The sequence below is a fragment of the Anas platyrhynchos genome, chromosome 1 (genome assembly GCF_047663525.1).
Source record: "Anas platyrhynchos isolate ZD024472 breed Pekin duck chromosome 1, IASCAAS_PekinDuck_T2T, whole genome shotgun sequence".
Taxonomy (NCBI): domain Eukaryota; kingdom Metazoa; phylum Chordata; class Aves; order Anseriformes; family Anatidae; genus Anas; species Anas platyrhynchos.
Genome location: NC_092587.1, coordinates 205,552,366 through 205,576,563, shown reverse-complemented (window position 1 = coordinate 205,576,563; position 24,198 = coordinate 205,552,366). Strand labels below are relative to the sequence as shown.

Sequence of the window (24,198 nt, the reverse complement as noted above, 5' to 3'; positions counted from 1 at the left end):
TCGGGATGAGAACGAAGGGATTCGAACCACTCGGATTATCGCAAGGCAGATTTCGAGGCGGTTTGGTAATAAATTTCTTTATTTATAATAAACGCATCAAATGCAGCGACTGTCCTAAGAGCCTCGTTGTGTTGGCAGGGAGAGGCACAGCCAGGGCCAGGCTGGGAAGCAAGCAGCAGATAAATAAACCAAATATGTGTGTTTTTTCATGGGGACTGTGGTTAGGCACTGGAAACCCCTCTTTTTTTGGTTTCTGGAGAGGAAAACGAGAAGCCTCTGAGAACGGGACGTTTCGTTCCGGCACGAGCTGTTGGTGGCCCCGCAATGTTGCTGGGTGAAGCAGAAAGAACTTTATGGGATGGGAAGCTAATTACCTAGACACTCATCATGGCCTTCATCCAGCAACATCTGGTCTCCAACAGGAGCAGCCTAGGAAAAACTACCCACCAAGCCCGGGGAGATGTGTGATACAACCAAAATGTCCAGCTGTCCATGTTACAAAAAAACAGGGCTTTTTTGGCCCCTATAAAGCCCTGAAGTGCCCCTATATTTCTCTCTGCCCCTGCTTTTATTTTTTTATTATTATTATTTATTAATTTATTTATTTATTTATTTATTTATTTTTTGCCAGAACTGATTGTATTGGGCCCAGGACAGCGTTGACCTCAAGGGACATCAGTTGGGGTTGAGGTTCAAAGGGAAGTTTTTGGTTTTATTTTGCTTGGCACATAGCCTGGAGGAGCAGTGGGCTCTTGCAGGGCATTTCCTACCCCACCCAACCCCTTGCTAGACCTTTTGGGGATAAATCCGAGATTTGGGGTCAGCCTGTTGCAGTTATGGGGCAGCACTGGATGGTCCTGCAGTGCAATGCCCATGGGCACCCTGTAGATGGCTGCAGGACCCCCCCTTGGGCTGGGTTAGGGACAGGGCTGAAGCCTCCTTGGTGGCTTTGGAGGTCCAAAGGGACACTTGGGTGACCCATAGGGATGTGCTTAACGGTACACATCGGAGGAGACGGCGGAAGAGAGCTCGTTGTAGAAATAAATTTATTTACTCTAAGAAATCTGAGATGTCTGGCATGTTACAAAAATAAAAATGTACAGTTATTGTCACAAAACCCACTTTTTTTTTTGCTTTTTAGTATAAGTTAGTGCCTCGACAAACAAAAAAAAAATTATATATATATATATTTAAGTTTCCAGTTGGGACCCCTCCGACTGCTCTCCAGCAGAACAGAGCAGGACGAGGACCACGGAGGGACCCCAAAACGATGGTGTGAAGCCAAGGGGGGCTCACCGAGGACCGCAGGGCTGAACCTGGAGCCCATTTTCTTGAGTTATTCAGAGCACGCAACTTGGCGTTCCCGCTGCTTTTTTGGCAACGGCGGGAGGCCAGGCAAGACCTGGCCTGGAGAAACGTTTGTACCTGCTCGGCGTTTCGGTCGAGTTCACTTCTCCCCGTGATTTGTCTCGCCTCGGTGACCCCCCTGCAACCCTCCCCGTGAAGCCAGGCTCCCGGCTCTCCTCGGGGAAAAAAAAAAGTGCAACGCCTGCCTGAACCCAACCCCTCCTTAAAAGCTCGCTCAGGGATGAGATGAATCACCCTACAAATGCCCTGGTTTTCTTTGCTGATGGTGCTCAGGACCGAGACAGTCCCCTCCCTCGCCTCCTGGGGCCGTGGCATTGCTGGTCAGGACAGGAGCCCTCCAGGGGACCACGACTCCACCGAGCCAGGACCACAGGAACGTCCCAGTCCAGCCCCGAACGGTCCCAGTCACCCCAGTTGAACCCGGCCAGTCGTGTCGTGGCACGTCTCGATCTCCCCCAAGCCACTTTATGGGAAGGAGGGACGGGAGAAGCTACGAAAAGCTCTGAGGAACTGCCCTAAACTGGGACCCGAAGTGTTTGCTTAACCCTAAAATAGAGCCAGGGCTGTGTTACTAAATGGGACTCGGCCAGCTCTTTTCATTTTTTGGGGTGAGGAATCAGCATCCTCGTGGCAAAGCTGGGCAAGGAAACCACGGGCCTGGGCTCCCGACTCCCTAACCTAGCAATTAGGGAGGAAGACCACGTGGACCTCCTGGGGAAGCGCTTTGTGGCTGCTTTCTTTGAACTGGCCTAATTTCGGGGTTCAGACAGGACCAGGGTTAAGCTCAGCACCACGTTTATTGGCATAGATCCTGGACACAGGTCTTAGCACCCGAATTATTCCTGAATTTCCAGGGTTTATTCCCGAATTTCCCAGGGAGAGAAAATGCTGTCAGTAAGGGATGGGCTGAGTGGCTCCAGAGGGGAACTGGGATTACTGGGATCACTGGGAGCAGCAATGGGGACGTGGCAGCACTTAGCCAAGGGGCTGGACAACGTCTTTCACTGCTTTGCTGGAAACACGAGACCCTATAAGAGGGCTAAAAGCAAGCCGTGAGGAGCTCCCCCTAACTTTTAAGGATCTGGAGGTGATAATTAAAGGCAGCAGCCAAAATCGGTGAGTCCCTGTAAGTTTTTCAAAGGTGGATGTTGTTGGGAAGCACCAGCAGGTCTCTGGTAGGAAGCTGACCCCACTGGAGACCCTCCAGGGGACCCGCTTGCCGGCACCAGTAACCCCAGTTAAATGGAGCACCCGCACCCCAATTAATGGGAAATGTTTCTCCAGGGATGCAAAGCCGGGGGAGTCCCGTCCCCGCTGCGGGCGGTAATTGCACTTGACATTTTTATCGACCTGTTTATCAAAACCACAGCTGACGCTCCTCGGCGCCCCAAAGCCTTTCTTCCCTTGCCAAGGCACGGCAAGCCTGATAAACGCCTGCTAATTACAGGCCAGGGAAGCTGGAGGGAGGCAGACGTTTCTTTAGGGGACCTTTCGCACATGTTTCTGCTTGGGAACACGATCCAAGATATCCACAGTGTGACTTTGATTTTGTGACCGTGACAGAAGGTCACCTGGCCTCACAGTCGGAGAGGTGCCACTCAGTGACGAAGAGGCACAAAGTACGGGCTCTGTCCGTACAACCTCAGCAGCACCTTCCCGAAAAAAAAAAAAAACACTCCCCAAAACGCCGACGTGCATAGGAGCGCGTTTATCGCAGACCACGCCGAGGTGGGTGCAAACCCCAAAAGCCACGGGCCCTGGAGCATCCTCATCTCCCGTCACACGCGGGACAAACCTGGTGGCCGTCGCGCCGTGTCGGGGCAGATCTAGGACTTCACGCCCTTGGCTATGGTGTCCGTGTCGTTGCTGGTTCCCAGGGGACTGTTGGGCACGATTCCCAGGGCCATCTCGTTTTGAGGCTTCCCGGGCATTTTGTGGCCCGCGAATTTCATAAACCTTTGTCCCGCTAAGAAATACAAAATGGGATCCAAGCAGCTGTTGGTGCTGGCCAGGGGCCGCGTCACCTTGTAGGCTAAATTTATGGCGTTTAGGGTCTGGCAGCTCAAGTCCCAGCTCCGGAAGGAGTAGTAGAGGGTACGGGTGACGTGGAAAGGGAGAAAGCAAACGATGAAGACCACCAAGACGATGATTATCATCTTGACCGACTTCTTTTTGGATCGGGACAGCCGGGAGATGCCCCAGGTGGGCTGCAGGAGCCGCCGGGCCATCAGGCAGTAGCAGACGATGATGATGAGGAAGGGGATGCAGAAGAGGAGCACCAGCATCACCCAGCTGTAAATGACAAACTGGCCAAAGAGGTCCTTGCTGGACGTGTCGTGGCAGGTGATGGTGTCCCTCCTCACGCTGGTGGTGACGAAGAAGAGCACGGGGGACTGGCACACCACCGTCACCGCCCAGACGACGACCGAAACCCGCTGGGCGTAGCGGACATGGCCCCACCGCAGAGACTTGAGAGGGAAGCAGATGCCCAGGAATCGATGGATGCTGATGCAGAGGAGGAAGAGGATGCTGCAGTAGAGGTTGGTGTAAAACAAGAAGCGAACTATCTTACACAAGCCCACGCCGAAGGGCCAGTTGTCCCCCATGGCGTAGTAGTACACCAGGAGGGGCAGGGAGACCACGTAGAGCGTGTCGGACACGGCCAGGTTGAACATGTAGGTGGTGGAGGCGTTCCAGGTCTTGATCCTAAAGATGAAGCCGTAGAGGGCCAGCAGGTTGAGGAAGAGCCCCACCACGCACACAATGCCGTAGGAGACGGGCAGCAGGACATACTTGAAGTCCTCATCAAAGATGCACTTGTAGGTGTCCTCCACGCCGCCCGGCCCCAAGGAGCTGTTGAGGACTCGGGTCCAGGCTGGAGTTGTAAGGTTCGCCATCACCCTGGGGGGGGCAAAAAAGAGCTTGTGAGGACACAACAGGGCAATAAATCCCCAGGGGAAGGTGAAGCAAGCAAGGAAACCCCAGCGTGGTGGTGCCGTGACGTGCACGTGCCATTTTTATTTTTTTTCATTGCCACATTTGCACCTTTCCCCTCTCCTCCCAGCCGCCTTGCCAGCAACTTTTGGCTTTATCCATCCGAAAGTGACCCACGGACGTGGCTCATTAGCACAAGTGACAAGGACGTGGGAGGTGGCAGCGCGTGCCTGGTGCCATCGCATCCCCCTCAGCGCGTTGGGTGTGGATGCAAGAGAGAGCCCCGAGCAGGGAGGACTGGGGGCTGAGCTGATAAAGGGGGTTCTGGTTATCCTCCTCTTGCAGCTGGAGGGGGAAACCAAAATTGCTCCTTGGCAGCAGCAAGCCCCAGGCAGCCCAGGTCATGCCCTGAGCCTCCCTTCCCACCGGGGTCACGCAGAAATTTGGTCTCCTGTGATACAGAGCAGCAACAACGCCTCGGTTGTGCTCAGACATCCACACGAGTGACTCGGCTGAGATCACGAGAAGTAGGTCCTACCAAAACGTGGGTGGAAAGGGCCAAAAATAAAAAAAAAAAGGGAACCGTGCTCCTCAGTGAGCAACCCCTGTGATGGGCAGGGTCCTGGCTGCAGAGGTCCTCAGCACCTTCTGGACTGGCCCTGGCTGAAATTTGGAGGAAAAAGTTGCTTCGTTGTTGATGACGATGGGTTTATAACGCCACGGGGTTTTAATGCCACGGGTTTTGCTCGTGATGCTGATGGTGGGCATCTCGCCGGTCCTGCTTTCTGGCCCTAAAAGCTGCTCCTCCAGCACCACCACCACCACCACCACCACCACCACCAGGTCTGCCCATGCTTGCACGAGGCTGGTTTTTGCCCGGCACCGAGCAGCTGAGGAGAGAAACAAGGACCAGAAAGAGCCTCTGCAGACATACGGGGTCCGGCCCTGGCTGTGCCAGGAGGCACAAGGGCCCCTTTGTCCAGCCCACGGCCCCGCCGACACACGATCGCTCGGCCGGCCCGCCAGCCAGGAATCCAATTAAAATGGATTTTGCCTCATTTCCCGGCAAACGAGCTGCCCCGACCTCCGGTGAAACAAAGGGCTGAGGTTGCACCCTGCGGCGGGGGGGAACGGGGCCACGGGACGAGCCCAGCGTGGAGCTGCTGCGTAAAATGAGTTTTGGTGAAGCTGCCTTCAAACTGAGCACCAGGGATGTGTCCTGACCCAATCCCATCAGGATTTTAAGTGAGAGCAGGCAAAAAAAGACCAATTATTGGCTCTACCCAGCACAACCTCATGTGGGATGGCGTGGACACGTCCTTGTGCACAAACGCTGCCCCAAACCAGAGGTGTCCTGCTCCCGAAAGGCTGGATGTGGTGTTTAGGGATGTGGTTTAGTGCCCTGAGCCTCGCAGACCTGCAGCCACCACTGCTGTAAGCCGCTCTCCCCGATGTGCCAAGTCGCACATCCTCATTTTTGGGAAAACCAGCAAGCAGGGCTCTGCGGCTGGCTCCAGCAGGGCACCCAGACACAAAGCCCCGCTCACAAAGCAGCCTTGTCCTCGCACGCACGCTCCCCCTCCTCATCCTTTTTGCAAATATGATTTTTTTTTTCCTTTTCTTTCTTTTTTTTCTCCTCGATTTTGCCCGGAATCCCTGAAACAAACCCTTTAGTGTCTGCCACCCAGCCCCTTGCCCCCATCGCATCCTCGGCCGAGGCGAGGGACGGTGCCAAAATCCGCGGCTGCCCGGGACACGGTGGCACCAGGGGCAGCCCTCGCCGTGACACCTCGAAGGAACAGAGCTGAAAGAATCCTTCGGATGCCCACATCCCCAAAATCCCCTGTAATAGGATCTGCCATGGCAGGGCAGGGGACACGGAGGTGTCCCTATGGGGCAGCAGGAGCGCACGCACCAAGGTCACCCCAGCGACACCGGGCTGGGCACAGAATCGCCAAATCCAGCTTTTAGCCTCATTTTGCAGCCTCCCTATTGCTCCTGACGGCTCCGATGGCCCCGACGAGAGCGAGTGGGTGTTTTTTCTGCGTTTAAGGGACTCGTCAAAATCCCTGCTCCGTACCGGGACCTGCTCGAGAGGCTGGGAAGGGAACAACCCGGTGTCATTCGCTCTCCTCTGGGACCGAGGTCAAAATCCTCCGCAGCCAAAAACCAGACAGATTGCACGGACACTGCCGAGCCTGTGGGGTCGGGAGGGGTGAGATGGGACTGGGGGAAATCGGAGCCCTGCTGAGCGGGGTGGTTTTCACCTGCCCTATCCCTGTGGCTCCTTTTGGCTCCTTTCTCCTCCGGTGAGGAAAGGAGCCAAAAGCCCTCACCATGGTCCCGTGCCTCAGTTTCCCCTCCTGGCCCCTGGAACCAGAAAAAAGGGGTTTGGGGGAGTTTTGGTTTCCTAGATTTATTTTTTTAAAGTAATAACTTGACCCAAGATGAAAAGGGGAGAGTTTGGAGAAAATATTAAATGCCTTAATAACGACTTAAAAATGACTGACTCGATGTCCCTCTGCCCCCCGGGGCGGTACCGACCCCTCCTGCAGGGTGGACGGCCCCGGTTAGCCGAAGCTGGGGGTTATTATTTAGGGAATGAGCAGCACAGCCACCGGTGTGTAATTAAAGCTACCAGTTCAGGCATTTCTCGTGGGTCGGGGGGAAATTTCCTTCTGCCCTGACGGAGGGAATCACCCAGATGTGCAGTAACCCCTGGCAAAACCCAGCTGGAGATAACCAGGGGCTGATCCCGGGGGGGAAGCGATTATCGGGCTCGCCCACAACACTGGTGGTTGTTATGGGGCCAAAGCGGCACCAAACCCACGCAAAACCCTATAGGAGGACAAGGGGAAATCCTACACCTCGTGGGTGTAAAAGGGGGTTTGCTCCGTGGCTCGTTCGCTCCCCAATGGGGGATGCTCAGTGTGAAATGGGGGCAAATTTGGGGTGTCCCCCTCTTTCGGGCTGAAGGATGGGGTTCCCTTTGCAGGGACACGAATGAGGAAGAGGAACTCAGGAGTGTGCCCGGCTGTGATGAAGCAGCCCACTTTCGGAAGTCACGAGCCCTGCATTGGGGTCACGGTTGCACCACTGGGGGAGGCACAGGAAGGCAGCAGCCTGCCCGGCGTGCGGGGCACGATAAGGAAACCGGAGCAGAAAGAGAAAGAAGACGTTCACCCCAAAAGCTGCTGCCCAGCACCGGGGCACGACGGTGCTTTTGGGGTTAGGGGTTCCCAAAGGGCATCGTGGGGTGGAAGGTGGGGGTCTGGGTGATGCCGGAGTGAGCACCCCAAAAAAAAAGTGCAGGGGGGAGCAGGGGGAATGCAGAAATCCTACAGCAGAGGGGGACGCAGAGCACCGACACTAGCTGCCCCAAAAGCTGGGCTCGGGGGACGTGCCCCCAGCTCACCCCGAGCTCCTTGAACCAAACCGAGCCGAACCGAGCTGAGCTGAGCCAAACCGAGCCGAACCGTCCTGGCTTTGGGTCAATTTTTCTTTCTTTTTTCTTTTCTTTATTCCTTTTCCTTTTTTCTTTTCCTATTTTTCTTTTCTGTTCTTCTCTTTTTTATTTTCTTTTCTCCTTTTTTTCTTTTCCCTTTTCTTTTCTTTTCTCTTCTAATTTTTCTATTTTTCTTTCTTATCTTTTTCATTTTTTCTCATTTTCTTTTTTCTTTTTCTCTTTTTTTTTACTCATTTTCTTTCTTTTTCTCTTTTTTTCTCATTTTCTTTCTTTTTCTCTTTTTTTCTCATTTTCTTTCTTTTTCTCTTTTTTCTCATTTTCTTTCTTTTTCTCTTTTTTTTTTTTCTAATTTTTTCTTTTCTTTCCCCCTTTCCTTCCTTTTTCCTTTCCTTTCCTTTCCTTTCCTTTCCTTTCCTTTCCTTTCCTTTCCTTTCCTTTCCTTTCCTTTCCTTTCCTTTCCTTTCCTTTCCTTTCCTTTCCTTTCCTTTCCTTTCCTTTCCTTTCCTTTCCTTTCCTTTCCTTTCCTTTCCTTTCCTTTCCTTTCCTTTCCTTTCCTTTCCTTTCCCCCCCCCAACCCCCAATTTGGGTCACTTTCTCTCCCTTTCCCTTTCCCCAGCTGCGCCCCGCTCCCCAACCCGGCTGCGCGGGGACCCCCCTATCCCCATGCCCCCGACCCTCCCGCGTCCCCCCCGACCCCCATATGCCCCCCACACCCCCCATGTCCCCCATGCCCCCCCGTGTCCCCATGTCACCTGTCCCCGCTCCGCTCATGCCCGCTCCGTGCTCCCGGAGCCGCCGGGGCCGCGCCGCCGCCTCCCGCAGCCACCGGGCGCGGCGCTGGGCGGGGGGGGGGCGGAGAAGGGATGGGGGGGGGTGGAGAAGGGAGGGAGGGACCCGGGGCTGCACCGCCCCCGGGAGGTGCGAGGGGATCGGGGCTGGGGCTGGGAACGGGGCTGGACCCCCCCCGTGTGATGGGAGAGGGGATGGACCCCCCCCTTTGGGGATGGGAGAGGGACTGGGAACGGGGCTGGACCCCCCTTTAGGGATGGGAGAGGGGCTGGGAGTGGGGCTGGACCCCCCTCTGGTGATGGGACCATGGATGGGATCGGGGCTGGACCCCCCCCAGTGATGGCACTATGAATAGGATCAGGGCTGGACCCCCCCCAATGATGGCAGAGAGAATAGGATCAGGGCTCTACCCCCCCTCTAATGATGAGAGCATAAATGGGATCGGAGCTGGAACCCCCCCCCAGTAACGGGATCGTGGTTGGGATTGGGACTGGGACCAGGGCAGGATCCCAACACCTGGTAATGGGACCACGGATGGCACTGGGGCCAGACCCCCTTAATCTATAGGACCATGGATGGGACTTGCTATGGGATTTGTTCTGGGCCCCCCCCACACCCAGCAATGGGACCAAGGATGGCCCCGCAGACCCCCCCTTACACCCTGGGGTGCCCCAGGACTGGCGCCAGGCAGGGCAAGGAGCAGCCACGTGGGGGAAAAGGGGTCCCAGGAGCATCCCAGGAGGGGAAAAAATGCCCAAAAAAAAAGACTGGATGAGGCCAGCTGGGGGACGGGGGGGGGGACCCGAGGTGACATCAGGACTTTGAGGCCACTCAGGCTCTAATTTTAGCAGTGCTGGGGCTCTCAGGAGCTGTTCCCACTGATCAATCACGAGCTGTCACGATGAAAAGAGATGCTCCGAGCTTCTTGGGGTATGGTAATCTGTTTTTCAGAAGAGAAATTTGGGGGGGGCCCGGCTCACCACCCCAATATCCTCCTTTAGGGAGACGTTTTGGGGTCTGTCCCCAAAGAGCCCTGGCAGGACGCAGCCTCCCCAAAAAGCTGCAGGGGATGCCCAAGGCCAAGTCCAACCCTAATTCCCTCGTGGAACCCATTCACTTGGGGTGACAAATCCCCCAAATTTGGGGCGCTGGAGGGTTTTTAGGGCTGGGAAACGAGCCTCATTGAGGCGCACGCAGGTGGCCCGGTTGTTTTCCACCGCCGAGCGAGCCCCGGCGCTCCCTCGCCTATTCCCCCATCTGCGCCCATGGGTGGAAGCCAGATCCTCCCCCGGCAGCTGGATCCCATCCCGGACGGGCCCCCCGAGCCCCCCGAGCCCCCCAGCACCTTTCCTGGATGCTGCGGGGCTGCCGGTAAAGCCGGGAGCGGAGGAAGGGCACCGCTGCCATTTATTATTCACGAGCCCAAAGTGGCATTACGAGGATATGAGCCCTTGGCACCGAGCGCCTGCCGTGGGGCCCTCCGTGCCAAAAAAAAAAGAAAAAATAATAATAATTAAAAAAAAAGCAAGGCCGTTTCCTTCTTCTGATGTAATTTGTTTGAGGAGGGAAAACAATGCATCACGGCGCAGCTATTCGGGGCTGATAAGGGAGGAAGGACAGGCTGGGTGCTTGTAGGGAGGGAGGGGGTGCCTGGGCACAGCCCATGCGCGAGGATCAGGCTGGTGCCCTGCAGGATGACAGCGTGATCGGGGAGGGCAGCTGCGTTAATCCCGTCTCGTTGGGGTTTAATTAGTCTTGGCGCTGCGAGAGCACCGGGGGGTGGGTGCGCAGAGAGCCCCTTGGTGGTGCGTGGTGTGGGTGATCCCACTCCGTGTCCCCATCCCTGGGGATCCAGGCTGTGCCACGTCGGGGGCAGCCCCAAAAGCCTTCGCCCTGGCTCTTTCCAAAGGGATTTTGTGGGTGATGCCCGGAAATTTGCTGTCCTCAACCCCCAGGGGATCGCTGCAGCAGGGAAGTGCCCGCCGCCCTCCTCTTCCTGGCAGACTGCTGCATTTTCTGGATTATTTCACCTTTCCACTTGAATTCTTTCCACCTTTCTCCACTCGTCTGCATGTGAAGGAGACGGGAGGAGGGTTGTCACCTCCCGATGTCCCCCAGCTTCCCATCCCCTCTAACCCACCCCGCTCATCTCCACCCTTCTTCGCGAAGAACCCTCAGCAGGCGACGGTCACCCCTTGCGCATGCCGCAGAGAGGAGACCCGACACCCCCCCAGAACCTCCCCCTTTCCCATTTCCAGCCCCCAAAACAGCCCAGACGAGCCAAGCAGAGGCAGATGTTTTAAATCCAGCTGCAGAGCTGGGAAGGATCTGCACAGCTGCAGTCGCATGCTCCGATACCCATCGGAGGGGAGCTGGCCGGCGGCCCCGCGCTTCCCTCAACCTCTCCAATTTTTCGTCCTCTTTTGGCAGCGGCGCAGGTTTCTAAGACGCTCTCAAAACATTTCCATGGTGGCGAGCGGGGAGGAATGTGGCCGTGCGTGGGGCTGCAGGAACGGGAGGAAGGGGAGGAGCGGAGGGCATTGTGCCCGGAGCTTCACCCGTGGGTGCAGGGGACGGGCTCGTCACCTCCACGTTGTGCCACAGCAGGGTGGGGATGGTGAGCGCTGGTGTGAATCTGTCTCACCCTAAATTTTCCTGCTGGTGATGCCCCAAAGCAGCCTGGCCACGTGCAGTCCATCGCTTCTCATGGTCTCTTGGTTTGGGAGAGGTGCCAGCACCTCACCAGGAGGCACATCCCTTGGGGGCAGATCGGGGTGGCCATGTTGTCCCTCCAGGATGCTCCGACTCAGGACCACGAGCAATTTTCGAGGTGTATAAAGCAGCAAAAAAGCAACCCAGCTGGAGGATGGGGCACCTCGCCATGGTGGTGCCCCCCAGCAGGGCGTGCAGGGGGTGGGATTGGCACCGCGGGGCAATTTGGGGACACGGGGACACCTTCCTGGCAGCTGCAAGGTGGCATTGATGGGACAAAGAAGGCTTGGAAGTGGAAGTAGGGGCTGGAAAAGCTCCGTGAGCCCGTCCCTCTGTCTGGCCCTGTGCAGGAGGAAGGTGAACCCAGTGCCCGGCACATTGGTGGGATGCTCAGGACGTTTTGGGGCTGGCGTCTGCTTCCGTCCCAGACATCAGCACCCGCAGGGGCTGTGCTTCCTCCTCCAGCCCCTCCTGTTGATATGGCACAGCTCTGGTGGCTGGGGCCGCATCCAGTGCTTTGGTTTGGTGCTGGGTGCGCAAGGACCTGGTGCACGTGGACGTGCAGCAGCTCCGCGCCACGGCGGGCGTCCCACAAGCTCTGGAGGCAGCGGGGTTTGGTCCTTCCCACGCCGCTGCAGCACACGAAGGGGCTTTTCCCTGCAGCTTTCGGCCACCTGGGTGTCTGGTTTTCGTTCTGAGCAGCGGTTGGGGTTTGTGTCTTAGCCCAGTTCTCGTTTCCTCCCTGGTGAGTGCACGCGGGTGATGCCTCAGCCTCCTCCAGCCGGCTGCGGGGTTTGGAGCTAGGAGGGGGCACGGGGAGGGGACGGGGACAAGAGCAGAGCCCGGGGGGTGCATGGGGGCTCCTGGGGACACCGTGGGACCCCCCTGGAAACCAAGGGCTCCATCCTGTCCCCATACAGCCAGGCTTTGAGCTGCTTGCCCCCTAAGCCCCCACATCACCCAGGGTTGCGCAGGGCATCAGAAAACAGCAGGAGCATCTCCCTCCCGCAGCAAGAAGCTCGCAGAGAAAAATTTGGGGCTGCCGTGGCCTCCCAGGTGGAGCCGAAGCACAAGGACACCGTGGTGGCCACCAGCTTTGCTCCGTGCACAGCCAAGGTGGTAAAATTAACCCGTCGACACAGGCCACGTGTGCTGCAGGCTGCCTGGGAAATGGGGCACGAGGCCAAGCGTCGGAAAAAACAAACCCAAATACGCAAAGGCAACGCAGAGATCTCATCCAGGAGCTGTTTTTCTGGGGCTTTGAGCGAGGTGGAAGAGCTGGGGGTGTGCAGGAGGAGCGATGCTGCCCTGGGTGCTGCTGGAAGGGGTCGGGTGAGGATCGGCGGTGGCACCGGGGAGCTGGGGAAGGTGGTGAGAGCGCGTGGTGAAACCGAGCCCTCCTAAAAACAGCAGCAGTCACCCAGCTGCAGAGCTGTCCGAGCCCAAAATAGCACCTGGGGAGAGGCTGCCTCCAAAAGGGCTCCTTCCCCTGCTTGTAGGACCCTGTGGAGAGCACGGACCCCTTGGAGAGGCACGGAGGGACACAGGGTGCCCAAATTTTTTTGGGGGGCACTGATCTTAGTGTGTTGGTTTTTGTTTTTTTTTTTTTTTTTTTTTTTTGACCTTCACATTAACATGAGAGGTTTTGCACAGCCTGGGTTTGCTCCATCCCCCACGGAGGATTTGGCACCTGCGAGGATGGAATTTGGTTTATGGGATGGGTGGCAGGATCCCATAGCCTCCCACACCTGAAATCCGCCTTTTTTATCTATTTTTTTGCCAGAGGTTAAGGGCTGCAGAGATGCTCAGCAGCAAGTTCCCATTGGAGAAGCCATTCTGCAGCAGTTTTCTGGGTCATTTCTCTTGTTTTTGGAGAGGCTGCGGGGACCAGCACGGGTCCCACCCTGGAATCCCTTTGTTTCCAAAAAAAAAAAAAATAATAAAAGGTTGTTCTCAATACGGGCCTCTTGAATTCACTTCCTTCCCCTCCTGCTCCAAAATAACCTGCTTGTCCTTGGGGATATTCATGGAGGGATGACCCAGGGCACGGGGCTGGACAGACAGATGGACACACGGACCCCGGCCAGGCTGTGGGACCCCCTGGATGCTACTTGTGCAGCTTGGCCAAGAAAATAAGATCTTCTGAGACATCCCCGTGGAGATGTTCATCGAAATGCATGTTTCAAAGGAGCCAAAGAACCTCTCCAAGTCCTTCTACCATCACAATTCGTTTCCCTAAATTTCCCCTCAAATTTTCCCATTTAAACACCGATTAAACCCAAAGTGGTCCCGAGGAAGGCGGAGCTCTGTGACCTCTCCAGCCATGCGAGGAGAATTTTTGGAGCTGGCAAAGTCATCCCGTGAGGATTTCTCCGGGATTTGGGGAAACGCAAGGTGATGGCTGGGCTCTTTTTGGGGTTTTCTTGACCCCCCAGGTGGGGGAGAAGGGAAGGAGCCGCCTTCCCGTGCCCACCCCGCTATAACCCCCCAGCGGGGAGGCCGGCCCGGAGGCTCGTGTCCTTGTCAGGAGGCCAATATTGTTATCTAGGGCCTGGCTGGCCCTTCTGACTTGGCTCCTTGCCACGGCAGCAGCTAAAATAACTCTCCCACCACTCCCAGCTTCGAAAGGTCACGTTCCAGGGATTAATCCGGAGTCTCCCAGGCTGGCTCCTTGGCTTGGGACCGCCACAAACTGGGAGCACTGGGGTGCTGGAGATGCCCCGGGTGGCAGCAGGCTCAGCACCAGCACCAGGTTCGGTGTCCTCGGTGCACCAGGAAGCCTCTAATCCTCAAGATTTATCCAAGCAGAACCCGGTTCCTCCAGGTCAGATGGGTATTTCCTCGTCGATCTGCTTCTAGGGTTTGTCAGAGCCCTACTGGGAAGTCCAGATTTGCACAACGAGCTTTGGAGGCATTCGTGTTTATTTGACCAACTGGTACAGTTGGTCCTGTGCTTGTTTTTTCTTTTTTCTTTTTTCTTTCTTTATTTTTTCTTTTTTTGCCTGGACAAGTTTGAAATCAAAGGACGGGGTTTCCAAGCTAAATACAAGCGGGGAGTAATCGAGTGCTTAATGAAGTGCGTTTCGGTCAGGTCATCGTGAAACGATAACACCGACCCTGCCTAGGGAGAAGAGGGCATGTGGACGAGGAGGGAGGGAAAAGAAAGAGAAACGACGACGCTGAGGGCCCCAAGGAAAGCGAAACAGATGGGTTACAGCTCGTGAAGCACGAGCAGAGGAGGGAGGAAGGATGGTGGGACGTGCAGAGAGACACGAGCCTTCAAAACAGCATCACTTCGTCAATCCAGCGGGATGGGACGAACCCGTGGCCTCCAGCAGCCTGGGATGTGCACAGACCCCAAGCTCCTTCCCTGCTCCTTCCCTCCCGGTGCCAGCGGTGGTCCAGGAGAGGGGACAGTGCCAGGAGAAGGGACGGAGCCCCTTGGGACCGCTGCCTCCGTTCTCTTCCCACGGCGAGGGCCAAGGCGGCCAGGCTGGGTGACTGGTGATTTTCGTGACAGCGCCACCGTCATCGCCACCACTGATAATTCAGCTGGGATTTAAGGGATATTTTTTCTGCCCTCAGCAATGCGCATCCTTGGAGGTTTTCAAGACCCAGCTGGGTAAAGCCCTGCGCAAATGGCCTGAGCTGGCCCTGTCGCGAGCGGGACGTTGGGTTGGGGACCTCCTGCGGTCCCTTTCCACCCCTCGGGTCCATCCTGTCACCCTCTGATCAGTCGATCCCAAAAGATTTAGGGCTGGGTGAAGGTGTAAAGACACGTTGGTGATGGTCACAGCCCAAAGTCCATCCCACCCTGGTCCACGGTGGCCCTGCTGCGCAGCCCTAAGACAGTGCCTCCAACCCCCTGAGCACCAGGGAGCTTTGTTGGGACCTGTGGATAACCAGGTCCTGTTTTTTTGGCTGCCACATGAATTTCACCCTACAAACTCTCCTGAAAGCCAGCAGATAGAACCTGGGTCAATCTCTGTTAGAAAAGCAACGTCCTTTACATTAAAGACATCCACGGGGAAACCCCACTGTGTCCTTCTTGTACAGTCCTGGCGTTTGAGCACGTGTCTGGCTCGGCCATCCAGGGACCAAAGGGTCCTTTGACACACAACACAGGGCCTCATGCCCCATAAACCAAACCTTTTTCTCTTTTTTTTTGGCAATTGGGGCAGGTCCTTTTGGAAAGGAGAAGCTGTGCTGACCTTTTCCGGGCTGCAAATTAATGGGGTGGAGGCGGTCACCAGTAAATTGATGGGGTGTCCCCAGCAGGACCCATCCAGCTGGTGTCAAGTCAAGGTTTATGATGAGAAAAGGACCATGAATGAGGTTCCCCATGAAAAAACAGACAACGGCTTTGCTCCCTTTCAGGATTTGTCCCATCCCTGGTGGCGGAGCCCAGCAAGATGAAGGATGTGCTGGGACACGGCCCCACTGCTCCCCTCAGGCTGGTGGCTCGCATTAAAACTGGGACCTGGGAACATCAGCCCGTCCCCTTGGCACCAGGATCTGCCTCCTCCGGGTTAGAAAACACGGCGAGGAAAGCCCTGCCCTCGGCCAAGTGCTTGCAGGTGCTTCCTGGTGTTCCCAGGCATGGGGATCCCTGGTTATCCATCAGCCATGCGAGGCATTGGGGTGTGCCTGGAGCCTCAGCTCCGTGACCTTCAGAAATGAAGAGTCCATCTGATAAGAAAAGCCCAGAAATAGCTGTTTTCAGGAGCAGGTGTTTGCAAGGGAAGCGGACGGGGGTTTATCTGCAGAGGGGTTGCCACTGGGGAGAGGGATCGCCCCTTCCCTGTCCCTCCAGTTTCCATAGGAGTGAGTCAGTCGCCTTCCTGTGGCAGGACGAAACCCTCCCACTCGTGGGGAGCCTGATGGACCTTTCCTTTGTAAAGAAAAAGCTATTTTGGGATAAAATACCACCCTTTTTTCCATGTCCCAGTGAACCCCAGTGATCCTATGTACCGCTCTGGCTCTGTGTTCCCCATCCCACCATGGCCATGGGGTGATGGAGATGGCACAGACCAGAGGGACAAGCTGGTGGCACCTCTGGGCAAGGCTTGGTGCTCGTGCCAAGCAGCCCAGCAGAGCCCTGGAGGCTGGGGACACCTCCCCGTGTTCCCACAAAGACCGGGGTGAGGGATCTGTGGTCATCTGCCGTGGTGGGGATGGGACGTGGTCATCTCACTGCGATGTGGCTTTCGTGCTCCTGGGGAATCTACCGCCAGGATAGTGGGTGTCCTCTGCTCAGAAATCCAGCCACGAAAATGACCCTAAAACCCATCTGGGCAGCGGGATGGGGATGAAGGGACAGGAGAGTGGGACCAAGCTGCCCGGGGCATGAGCTCTGCCCCGAGCTTGGACCTCTGAAGTGCCCACAGGCTCTGTGATGGATGGAGATGTTGCTCGGGAGCAGGGTTTCTTTGCTCTGGGATGCAGTCGGTGATGTCCTCGGTCCTGTCACCCCATCACACCTCCACACCTCCTCGAGAGCCTAAGCCAAGAGCATGCCACTTGAAGAGGAATGATTTAATTGCATTAGCTAATTGCATTTCCACGCAGTTTCCCCATTGTTTCCAAGGACCGGGGAGTCACTTTCCACAATACTACGTTTTCCTGGCTCCGTTTCAGCTCCTGGGGCTCCTCCTCACTTTCGAGGACCAGCCTGAGAAGCGGGGTGACAGCAGCAGGACTGATGCTCTGGCCCAGACACTGCCCGTACAGGCTCAAATATCTCCAAAAAGAGAGCCTTCCCCCTCTCTCAGGGCTCCCTTGCAAGGTTTGTCCTTTAAGGGGATTTTTTTTTAGGGATACCTAATGGGAATTTCCCCCTTTTTTTGATTTATGATTCGGTTTCTTTCATGGGCACCTCCAGCACGTAGCCTGTCCTCTCCAGCCTGGTGGTTCCCGAATTTGTGGAGCATGATCCTTCCCACCATGCAGGCTGTTGGGTGATGGAGGTTGTTAAAAGAGCAATTAAGCATGCCCAGGTCCTCAAACCCTCCGTGGAGCGTGCAGGAGAACGTTGTACAAGTGCTGTTGTGGTGGGACATTGTGTCTGCAGCAAGAAATTAGGGTTAACTCTTCCCTTCCCTTCCCCATTGTCTGATTTCCTTCCCCAAAACCCCATGGTGTTTCATCATCAGGCAGAGATTTATGCGTGGGTTTGAAATTTCCTCCCCAGCATCCACACGTGCCGAGGTTTTATGGGGACAGCTTGGTGCTGCCCAGCACCTGATGCAAAGCTCTTTGTGGGATGGGGGCTCCAAGCCCTGTCCCACCAGCATAGAAGCATCCCCCTTCTTTTTAGGGGTTCCCAGGTGCCCCCAAATCGCCCTTCCAGTTGGGGTGACAACTTGGTCTGCAGCTTTGGCACCCACGAACATGCTGATGGGTTCTTTCAGGTTGGAAGTGGCTCTCCTCTGACACTTGCAAGGGGCTGGGGAGCATGGATTCACCCCAAACTCTTTGCAGACCCTCCCCAGGGCTAGGGTCAGGGTTGGGGTTAGGGTTAGGGTTGGGGGTAGGGTTAGGGTTGGGGTTAGGCAATACTCCCTGTCCTCTGCTTTCCCAGGTCTTTATGGAGACCCCTCATTGATGCACTACTTGGGTGGTAGATGGCCACTGTCCCACAGCATGTTTGGGGTTGTCCTGTCCCAATTTTTGGGCTCTTCCAGGGCCAGGTTTAGGGCTCAGCAAGCTCAGCAGCAGCTTGGCCAAAAGGGCTTTCCAGGCCCAATGCCTTTTGCAGCAGGAAAAGGGGTGCCCAGGAGGGGAAAATCCCACATCGTGGCAAGGGTGATGCCCACCCTTGGGTAGCATCTCCTCCCTGACCTCAGCTGGCCAAAACATCTCACCCAGGCCACGGGGATGCCTACAAAATTCATCCCAGCTCTCCATGCCATGAGCACACCTTCGGGATCTCCTTCTGTGGTGCCTCGTGGCACGGTTTTGGGGGATTTGCCCCTTCTCCTGAGCACGCTGCCAGATGCGCATCCTCCCTCTACGCGCCGAAGGGCTGTGATGAGGCTGAGCTCAGCTCCTGTTTATGCCTCTAAATCTTGGGACTTTCCGGACGTGCCATCTGCTTTTGTGAATGGGCAAAGTAAGTGGATTACATCTTTCACGGAGCTAAAACCAAAATAAATTCCTGTTTCATTTCCCTCATGACTCAGAGATGAAAGCTGGCTCTCCAGAGAGGCTATTGTGTAAGAGTGGGCTTGGCAAGTGCGTTTTACTGTTTGCCCCTGTAACCTATCAACCGTTCCTGGAGAAGAAAAACTTCTCCACGAGCACGGGGAAGGAGCTGGAAGCAGTGAAAGCAATTTGCTCTGGATAATGGTAGGCGTCTCCAGTGCGCAGGGGCTGGATTTAGGCAAGAGGTGTACCAAAACAGCAGCCCTTCAGCAGCACGCCTGACCTGGGGTCTGTTTAGTGCTGTTGGGAGGTTGATAATCTACCATAGCTGAACAAATTTGGCTTTGGGAGGACAACACGGAGCCGTTCTGCCTTTGTACTGCTGAGAAATAACCACCGAAATGAGTATTTATTTATTTTTTTTGTTGCTTTCTGATGTCCAAGCTGAAGGCAGCAGCAGGAGCGTGCTCTGAGGGAAGGCTCACTTCCCCTTGCTCCGCACTTCTGTATCTTTGCATTTGGAAGTCAAATTAGGGGATTACCTACTGCCAGAAATGCTGCAGCTCTGATTAGATCGGACCCTTACAGTCGCATCCGCTTTTCTCAGCTTGTGCTGTGCTCCGGGAGAATAAAAATCTCCGGGGCCATCGGGTTTCTTTAACTTCACACGGGATGGGGTTTGCAGTGCTCAGCATGTCCTAAAGCCTGGCCCCCAAAATAGCATCGGGACGTTGCTCCCACTGTTTCCAGGGGGTCTCGTGCTTTGCCAAGGAGGTTTCAGTTCCCCTCTCACGTGCCAGGGCGCTGAGCCCATGCCTTGCCCGCACCCATCCTCTCCAAGGAGGGTGCCCAGCACCCTCCTTCCGAGCAGAACGGGGAAAAAAATGCTCAATTTGGCTCATGCCATGCTGCCAGCTCACAGTTTCACTTCCTTCCAAGCCTTCGTAAAGGGGGGGGCACCATCAAGGTCTCCACCATACATGGAGGGGCACCTCCAAGGGCACCCGTCCACCTCCTGATGTCCCCTCCTCCTGCCCCCTTCCAGGTGGTCCCTACAGGAGCAGGATCCTGTAGATGACCACAGTTCCCCATGGGATTATTTTAGGAGGTTCATCTCTGGTTTTCTTGCACATGCTGGCAGCCAGGGATGGGATTTTCCTTGGAGGAGCCAACAGCGATGGGATCCTTCTCTGTAAGGATGCTCTTGGCTCCTACAGCCTCTAATCCAAGCAAGAAAAACCTCAGCGTGTCTTCATCTGTAATATTTTGTGTCGGGATCTCACCAGCTTCATGGCAAAGACCGAAAACAGAGGAGGAGGAATCGGGTAGTGATATTTCCAAGGAATGAATGAGGAAGGGATGTCAATGTTGAGTTGCACCAGAGAAATGCTGTGGCTGAAAGCAGAAGAAAAAATTAGAAGGAAGAAATTCCCCTGGTCCAACGGCCGCTTCGGTGGCTGAGATGACAGCAGCGTGCAAAGCACGAAGCAAGTGAGAAGGGAGGACTGGGCTTGTGGCCACGATGCTGGCAGGAAACCTGCCAAAGTCACCTTTGGTTTGGAGAAAGTGCTGCTCTCCAACAGCCTGGGAAAAGGTCCTTGGAGGATCTGAGGCAACATCAAGACCCTAAAGCATGCAGTTACCCTTGGCCATTCTCCTGGCCTTCAAAGGTGGGCTGATAGGGGGTGGAAAGGGCTTATAAGAGCGCTGGTTCTTTCTCCTTTCCTCCGTGGTTGTAGGGAAGGAGACAGAGCAGTGAATGGAGAACACGGGGCTGGGTGAATGGAGAGGTGTGCGCCTGAAAGCCCCAGGGGGAAACGTCCGTGCCAGGCTGCTGGGAATGGCTGGTGCTGATAACCGGGGCCGTGGCAGGACACGACCGAGTGGGGGACGCTGGAAACGGGCCACTGCCACCCAGCGCAGGTGGCCACGGGCTGATACAGCCCTCGGCACGGCCAAGCCCTCGGCACGGAGCTGCGCTCTGATAGCGGGACGGGGCGGCGAGGTGCCAGCTGTGCCTGAACCACTCCGAAAAACGATGTGCCTGCTCTAAAAACCACCCAGTGATGTGTCCAAGGACATCCACCACAGGCACAGGGAGCGATCCAGCAGTTCCTTTCCTTCTGCAGCCAGAAAATATGGAGAGGAAGGGCTTCCCCCCTCTCCAGACCCTTAAGACTTGGGGAGCTCTTGGTCTCCAAAATGCCTGGATATATTTTTGAAGAACCCCTCTCCGGGTTCCCCCTCTGAAGGACTTTTCCTTGGGAGCCCTGAAAGGACGCAAGGATCCAGGAAACCTTTCCTGGATCCTGCCCAGCCCTCCCCAGCCCGTGCCCTTCACCCGACACCAGCCACCCGCAGATAAAAATACCCGTGGTCCAAGCAGGCAGGGATGCACCCAGGAGGGAACAGATAATGCCGTGATCCCAGCAATGTCCCCGGGTGAGTTTTGGGTTACACATTAACGGGGGAGAGCAGCGGTGACGCACGGCCGGGCAGAGGAATGCGCGGCAGGAACGCGAGGGGACGGCACGGGGACGGCCCTGGCCTGCTCCTGCACGGGTGGCAGCTTGAGCACAGGGGATCAAGGCACTGAAGTCATCTGTTTTGGGTGGTAAAGAGGTTTTTTTTTTCCTTCCTGGGTTTGTGTCGTGGCAAGCCTGTGCTGGTGGGAGCGGTTGGTGTTGCCTGCTGGCACCGAATCACAGAATCACAAAATTTTAGGGGTTGGAAAGGGACCTTCAGAGATCATCGGGTCCAACCCCCCTGCCAAAGCAGGTTCCTTAGAGCAGGTTGCCCAGGTGGGCATCCAGACAGGCCTTGAATATCTCCAGAGACCCCACAACCTCCCTGGGCTGTCCCAGTGCTCTGTCACCCTCACCATGAAGAAGTTCTTTCACATATTGGTGAGGAACTGCCTGGGCTCCATTTTGTGGCCATTGCCTCTTGTCCTGACCCCACAGACCACTGAAAGAGGTTGGCCAAATCCCTCTGCCTCCCACCCCTCAGGTATTTATACACACTGAGGACATCCCCTCTCAGTCCTCTCTTCTCCAGGCTGCACAGCCCCAGGTCTCTCAGCCTCTCCTCACAGGGAAGATGCTCCAGGCCCCAAATCATCTTTGTGGCCCTTGGACTCATCTCCTGGACTCTTTCCAGGAGATCCCTGTCTTTTTTGAAGCAGGGAGCCCAGAACTGGACACAGTACTCCAGGTAAGGCCTGACCAGGGCAGAACAGGGGGGGAGGATCACCTCCCTTGACCTGCAGGCCACGCTCCTTTTAATGGCCGCCAGGATCCCACTGGCCCTCTTGGCCACCAGGGCACACTGCTGGCTCTCGTTTCCATCACCTCAGAGCCCATGGAGCAGGAATCCATCAGCCTGACAACAAATGGCATCTTCAAGGAGGGTGTGAAGGACCTTGACGTGTGGAGAAGTCCTCATAGAGCTGAGGGGATGCTCCTACAAGCTCCGGCCTTGCACCACAACGAAGACACGGGTTGCTAAAGATACAAAAGCCAACTGGAGATCTGCACCCCATGAACAACACCTCCCTTTTTGGACCCAACAGCTCAGCCTGGTCACCGGTGACCCCGCAGAGATGCCTCACAGGGACGTGTAGGTCTGAGCCAGAGCACGTCCTCTCACCCTGTGCGTGCCAAGCAAGCATGGGAGGCTCTTGCAGAGTGACAACAGCTCGTAACACAGCACACAAGGGCCTTTTGGTGCTTTATAAAGGGCCAAGTCCCATTGTTATCTTCACGGTTGCTGTCACTCGCCTCCACATTTCGCAATTGTAGTGCTCCTCCCTTATTTCTACAACCTGTCTCCTGCCTCGATGTCCTTCCTCTTCCCTGGTCCAAGCCTCCTCTCGCTGCCTCCTTTTTTTTTTTTTTCCTCCTGTCAGGGCTTTTTTCCTTCATTTCATCCCTTTTTTTCTTGCTGTCCCCTATCCTTCCTGACTGCTGCAATTCCCCAACCTCTGAAGGTCTCGGCCAGCCTGGCACGGTGCCATGCCCAAAGCCACAAGGAAATCACGCTGCCTGGCAGCCAGAAAGCCTCGTGTGTGCCAACAGGGTGGGTGAGGCCGGGCTATCAGCACGAAGCAAAGTTCAGGAAGGTGAAGGTCACCTTCACGAGGACAGTGTCCCAACGCTGAGGACCCTGAACGTCCCCATGTCCCTGTCCCTGTCCCGTGGAGGGGTTTGGAGGAAAGAGGCTGGTGGGGTTTTGCTGATGCCCCCAGCCCCAGAGCTTGTAGGTGACCCTCAGGAGACAGCAGGACCTCAGATCCTCTCCCAGCTCTGCAGGATTAATGGTGATAACTCCTGATCAAACACAGACATGGGCCCCAGGAGTTATACATATATTATAAATTTATGTTCCAGGGGGCAGGAGACCCTGCACCCAAATCTAGATGTCCCACATCTTAAGGGCAATGTGATCCCACAACGTGGGATTCCTGCTGGGACACTTGGGACAAGACACTCCCAAACTTCAGGAGAGTTGTTGGATGGTTTTTGGAGACTCTTCCTGTGCTTCAGCTACTCCTATGACCTCCTCCTCCTGATGTGCAGCAGAAAACCAACTGAGATGTATTTAAAACAACCCGATGGGATTGCACGGCGTGGAGTTCGCTCCTCCACCAGACCATGGAAGCCCCACAGATGGCAGATTCGCTCCCAGCCAAGGTTAATACCCCTCGAGCCATCACTGGACATACTCCTCCTCTCTGTGGGTCCTCACTTTGCCTCCTCCCTCCGCTCCCAGCTCGCAGGATGGGAGGCAGCAGCAGCAGCAGAGGCTGTGCAAGGACTTACCTGGTTTACACCAGCGGGGAGAGGTCACCTCCACTTGGAGGCACCACGAGGACCCTCCTGGATGGACGTGGAAACCGTCGTCCTCTCACACCAGGCTAACATCACGTCCTGCTCCACGGAAGCTGATGCTTGTGTTTGGAGTGGGCAAGTGGCCAGCTGGTGGTGGAAAAAAAAAAAAAAAAACAACAACAACGACCTGCCCAGCCTCTCTGCTCCGAAATATTTACTCGCTGGATGCGTTCTCGTGAAAACGAATCCCGGAGCCGTCCCCCAGGTATGGTAAATATTTACGAAGGAGGAACGGGGAGAGGCTGAGGGTATGGAGAACAAAGCTGCCTGGGTGTAGCGACGCTGCCTTCGCCGAAATGCGGTGGAACAAGCCTAAGCAGGACGTGGCAGGGCCACGCAGGCGCCCTCCCAGCCCGCGCTCGCTGCTCGGCCGGACCTCCATCCCCGCTGGCAGTTTGGGCTCTAGGACGCTTCGTTCCACCCCAGCTTAACCTGGAGGAGGCTGAGTCATGCCCCGGGCTCCTAAAGAGCTTCTTAAAGTTTTATTCAACTGGCACCAGGTTATGGCAAGCTCCTAGGAGTGATTTTCCCTGGCTGGGGTCTGCTGGAGCATGCAAAAAGCATGCTATGCGGATGTTATTTTACCTAATCCGTATAATCTCCTTTTTATGGCAAAGCCCGAGCTGTCTCAGTTGCTGAGGTGTTATCTTTTGCCTGCTCTGTAGCAGGCAAATCCGACACCAGACAGATTTAATTCAGCTCTGTAAGGTGGGGAAACACAGCTCAGAAGCGAGCTGCACGCTCAGCCCAGCGCTGGATCCGCTCTTCGTGGCGGCTGGCACCTCTCGGGGAATTAAAAATCATCTTCCAACCAAAGAAGCTTCACCTCTCAGACTAACTCTGGCTTACATAGGAGGCTCTTAATTAAGCGTTTCATCGCTAATTAAGGATCAGCCC

At 55.7% G+C, this 24,198-nt stretch overlaps 1 protein-coding gene across 2 annotated transcripts; it reads right to left on the bottom strand.

Annotated features, from left to right (window-relative positions):
- Nucleotides 1-652: 652 nt before the first annotated feature.
- P2RY2 (purinergic receptor P2Y2) lies at nt 653-23,377 on the bottom strand. Of its 2 annotated transcripts, none has more exons than XM_072032924.1 (2): nt 23,233-23,377; nt 653-4,269 (listed from the first exon to the last, which is right to left on the bottom strand). In XM_072032924.1, the coding sequence occupies exon 2, from the start codon at nt 4,263-4,265 to the stop codon at nt 3,195-3,197; it is 1,071 nt and encodes a 356-aa protein (XP_071889025.1). In that variant the 5' UTR covers nt 4,266-4,269; nt 23,233-23,377; the 3' UTR covers nt 653-3,194. The 2 variants fall into 2 exon arrangements, with proteins under 2 accessions (XP_071889025.1, XP_038036127.2); XM_038180199.2 differs by lacking the exon at nt 23,233-23,377 and adding an exon at nt 8,521-8,623.
- Nucleotides 23,378-24,198: the final 821 nt, after the last annotated feature.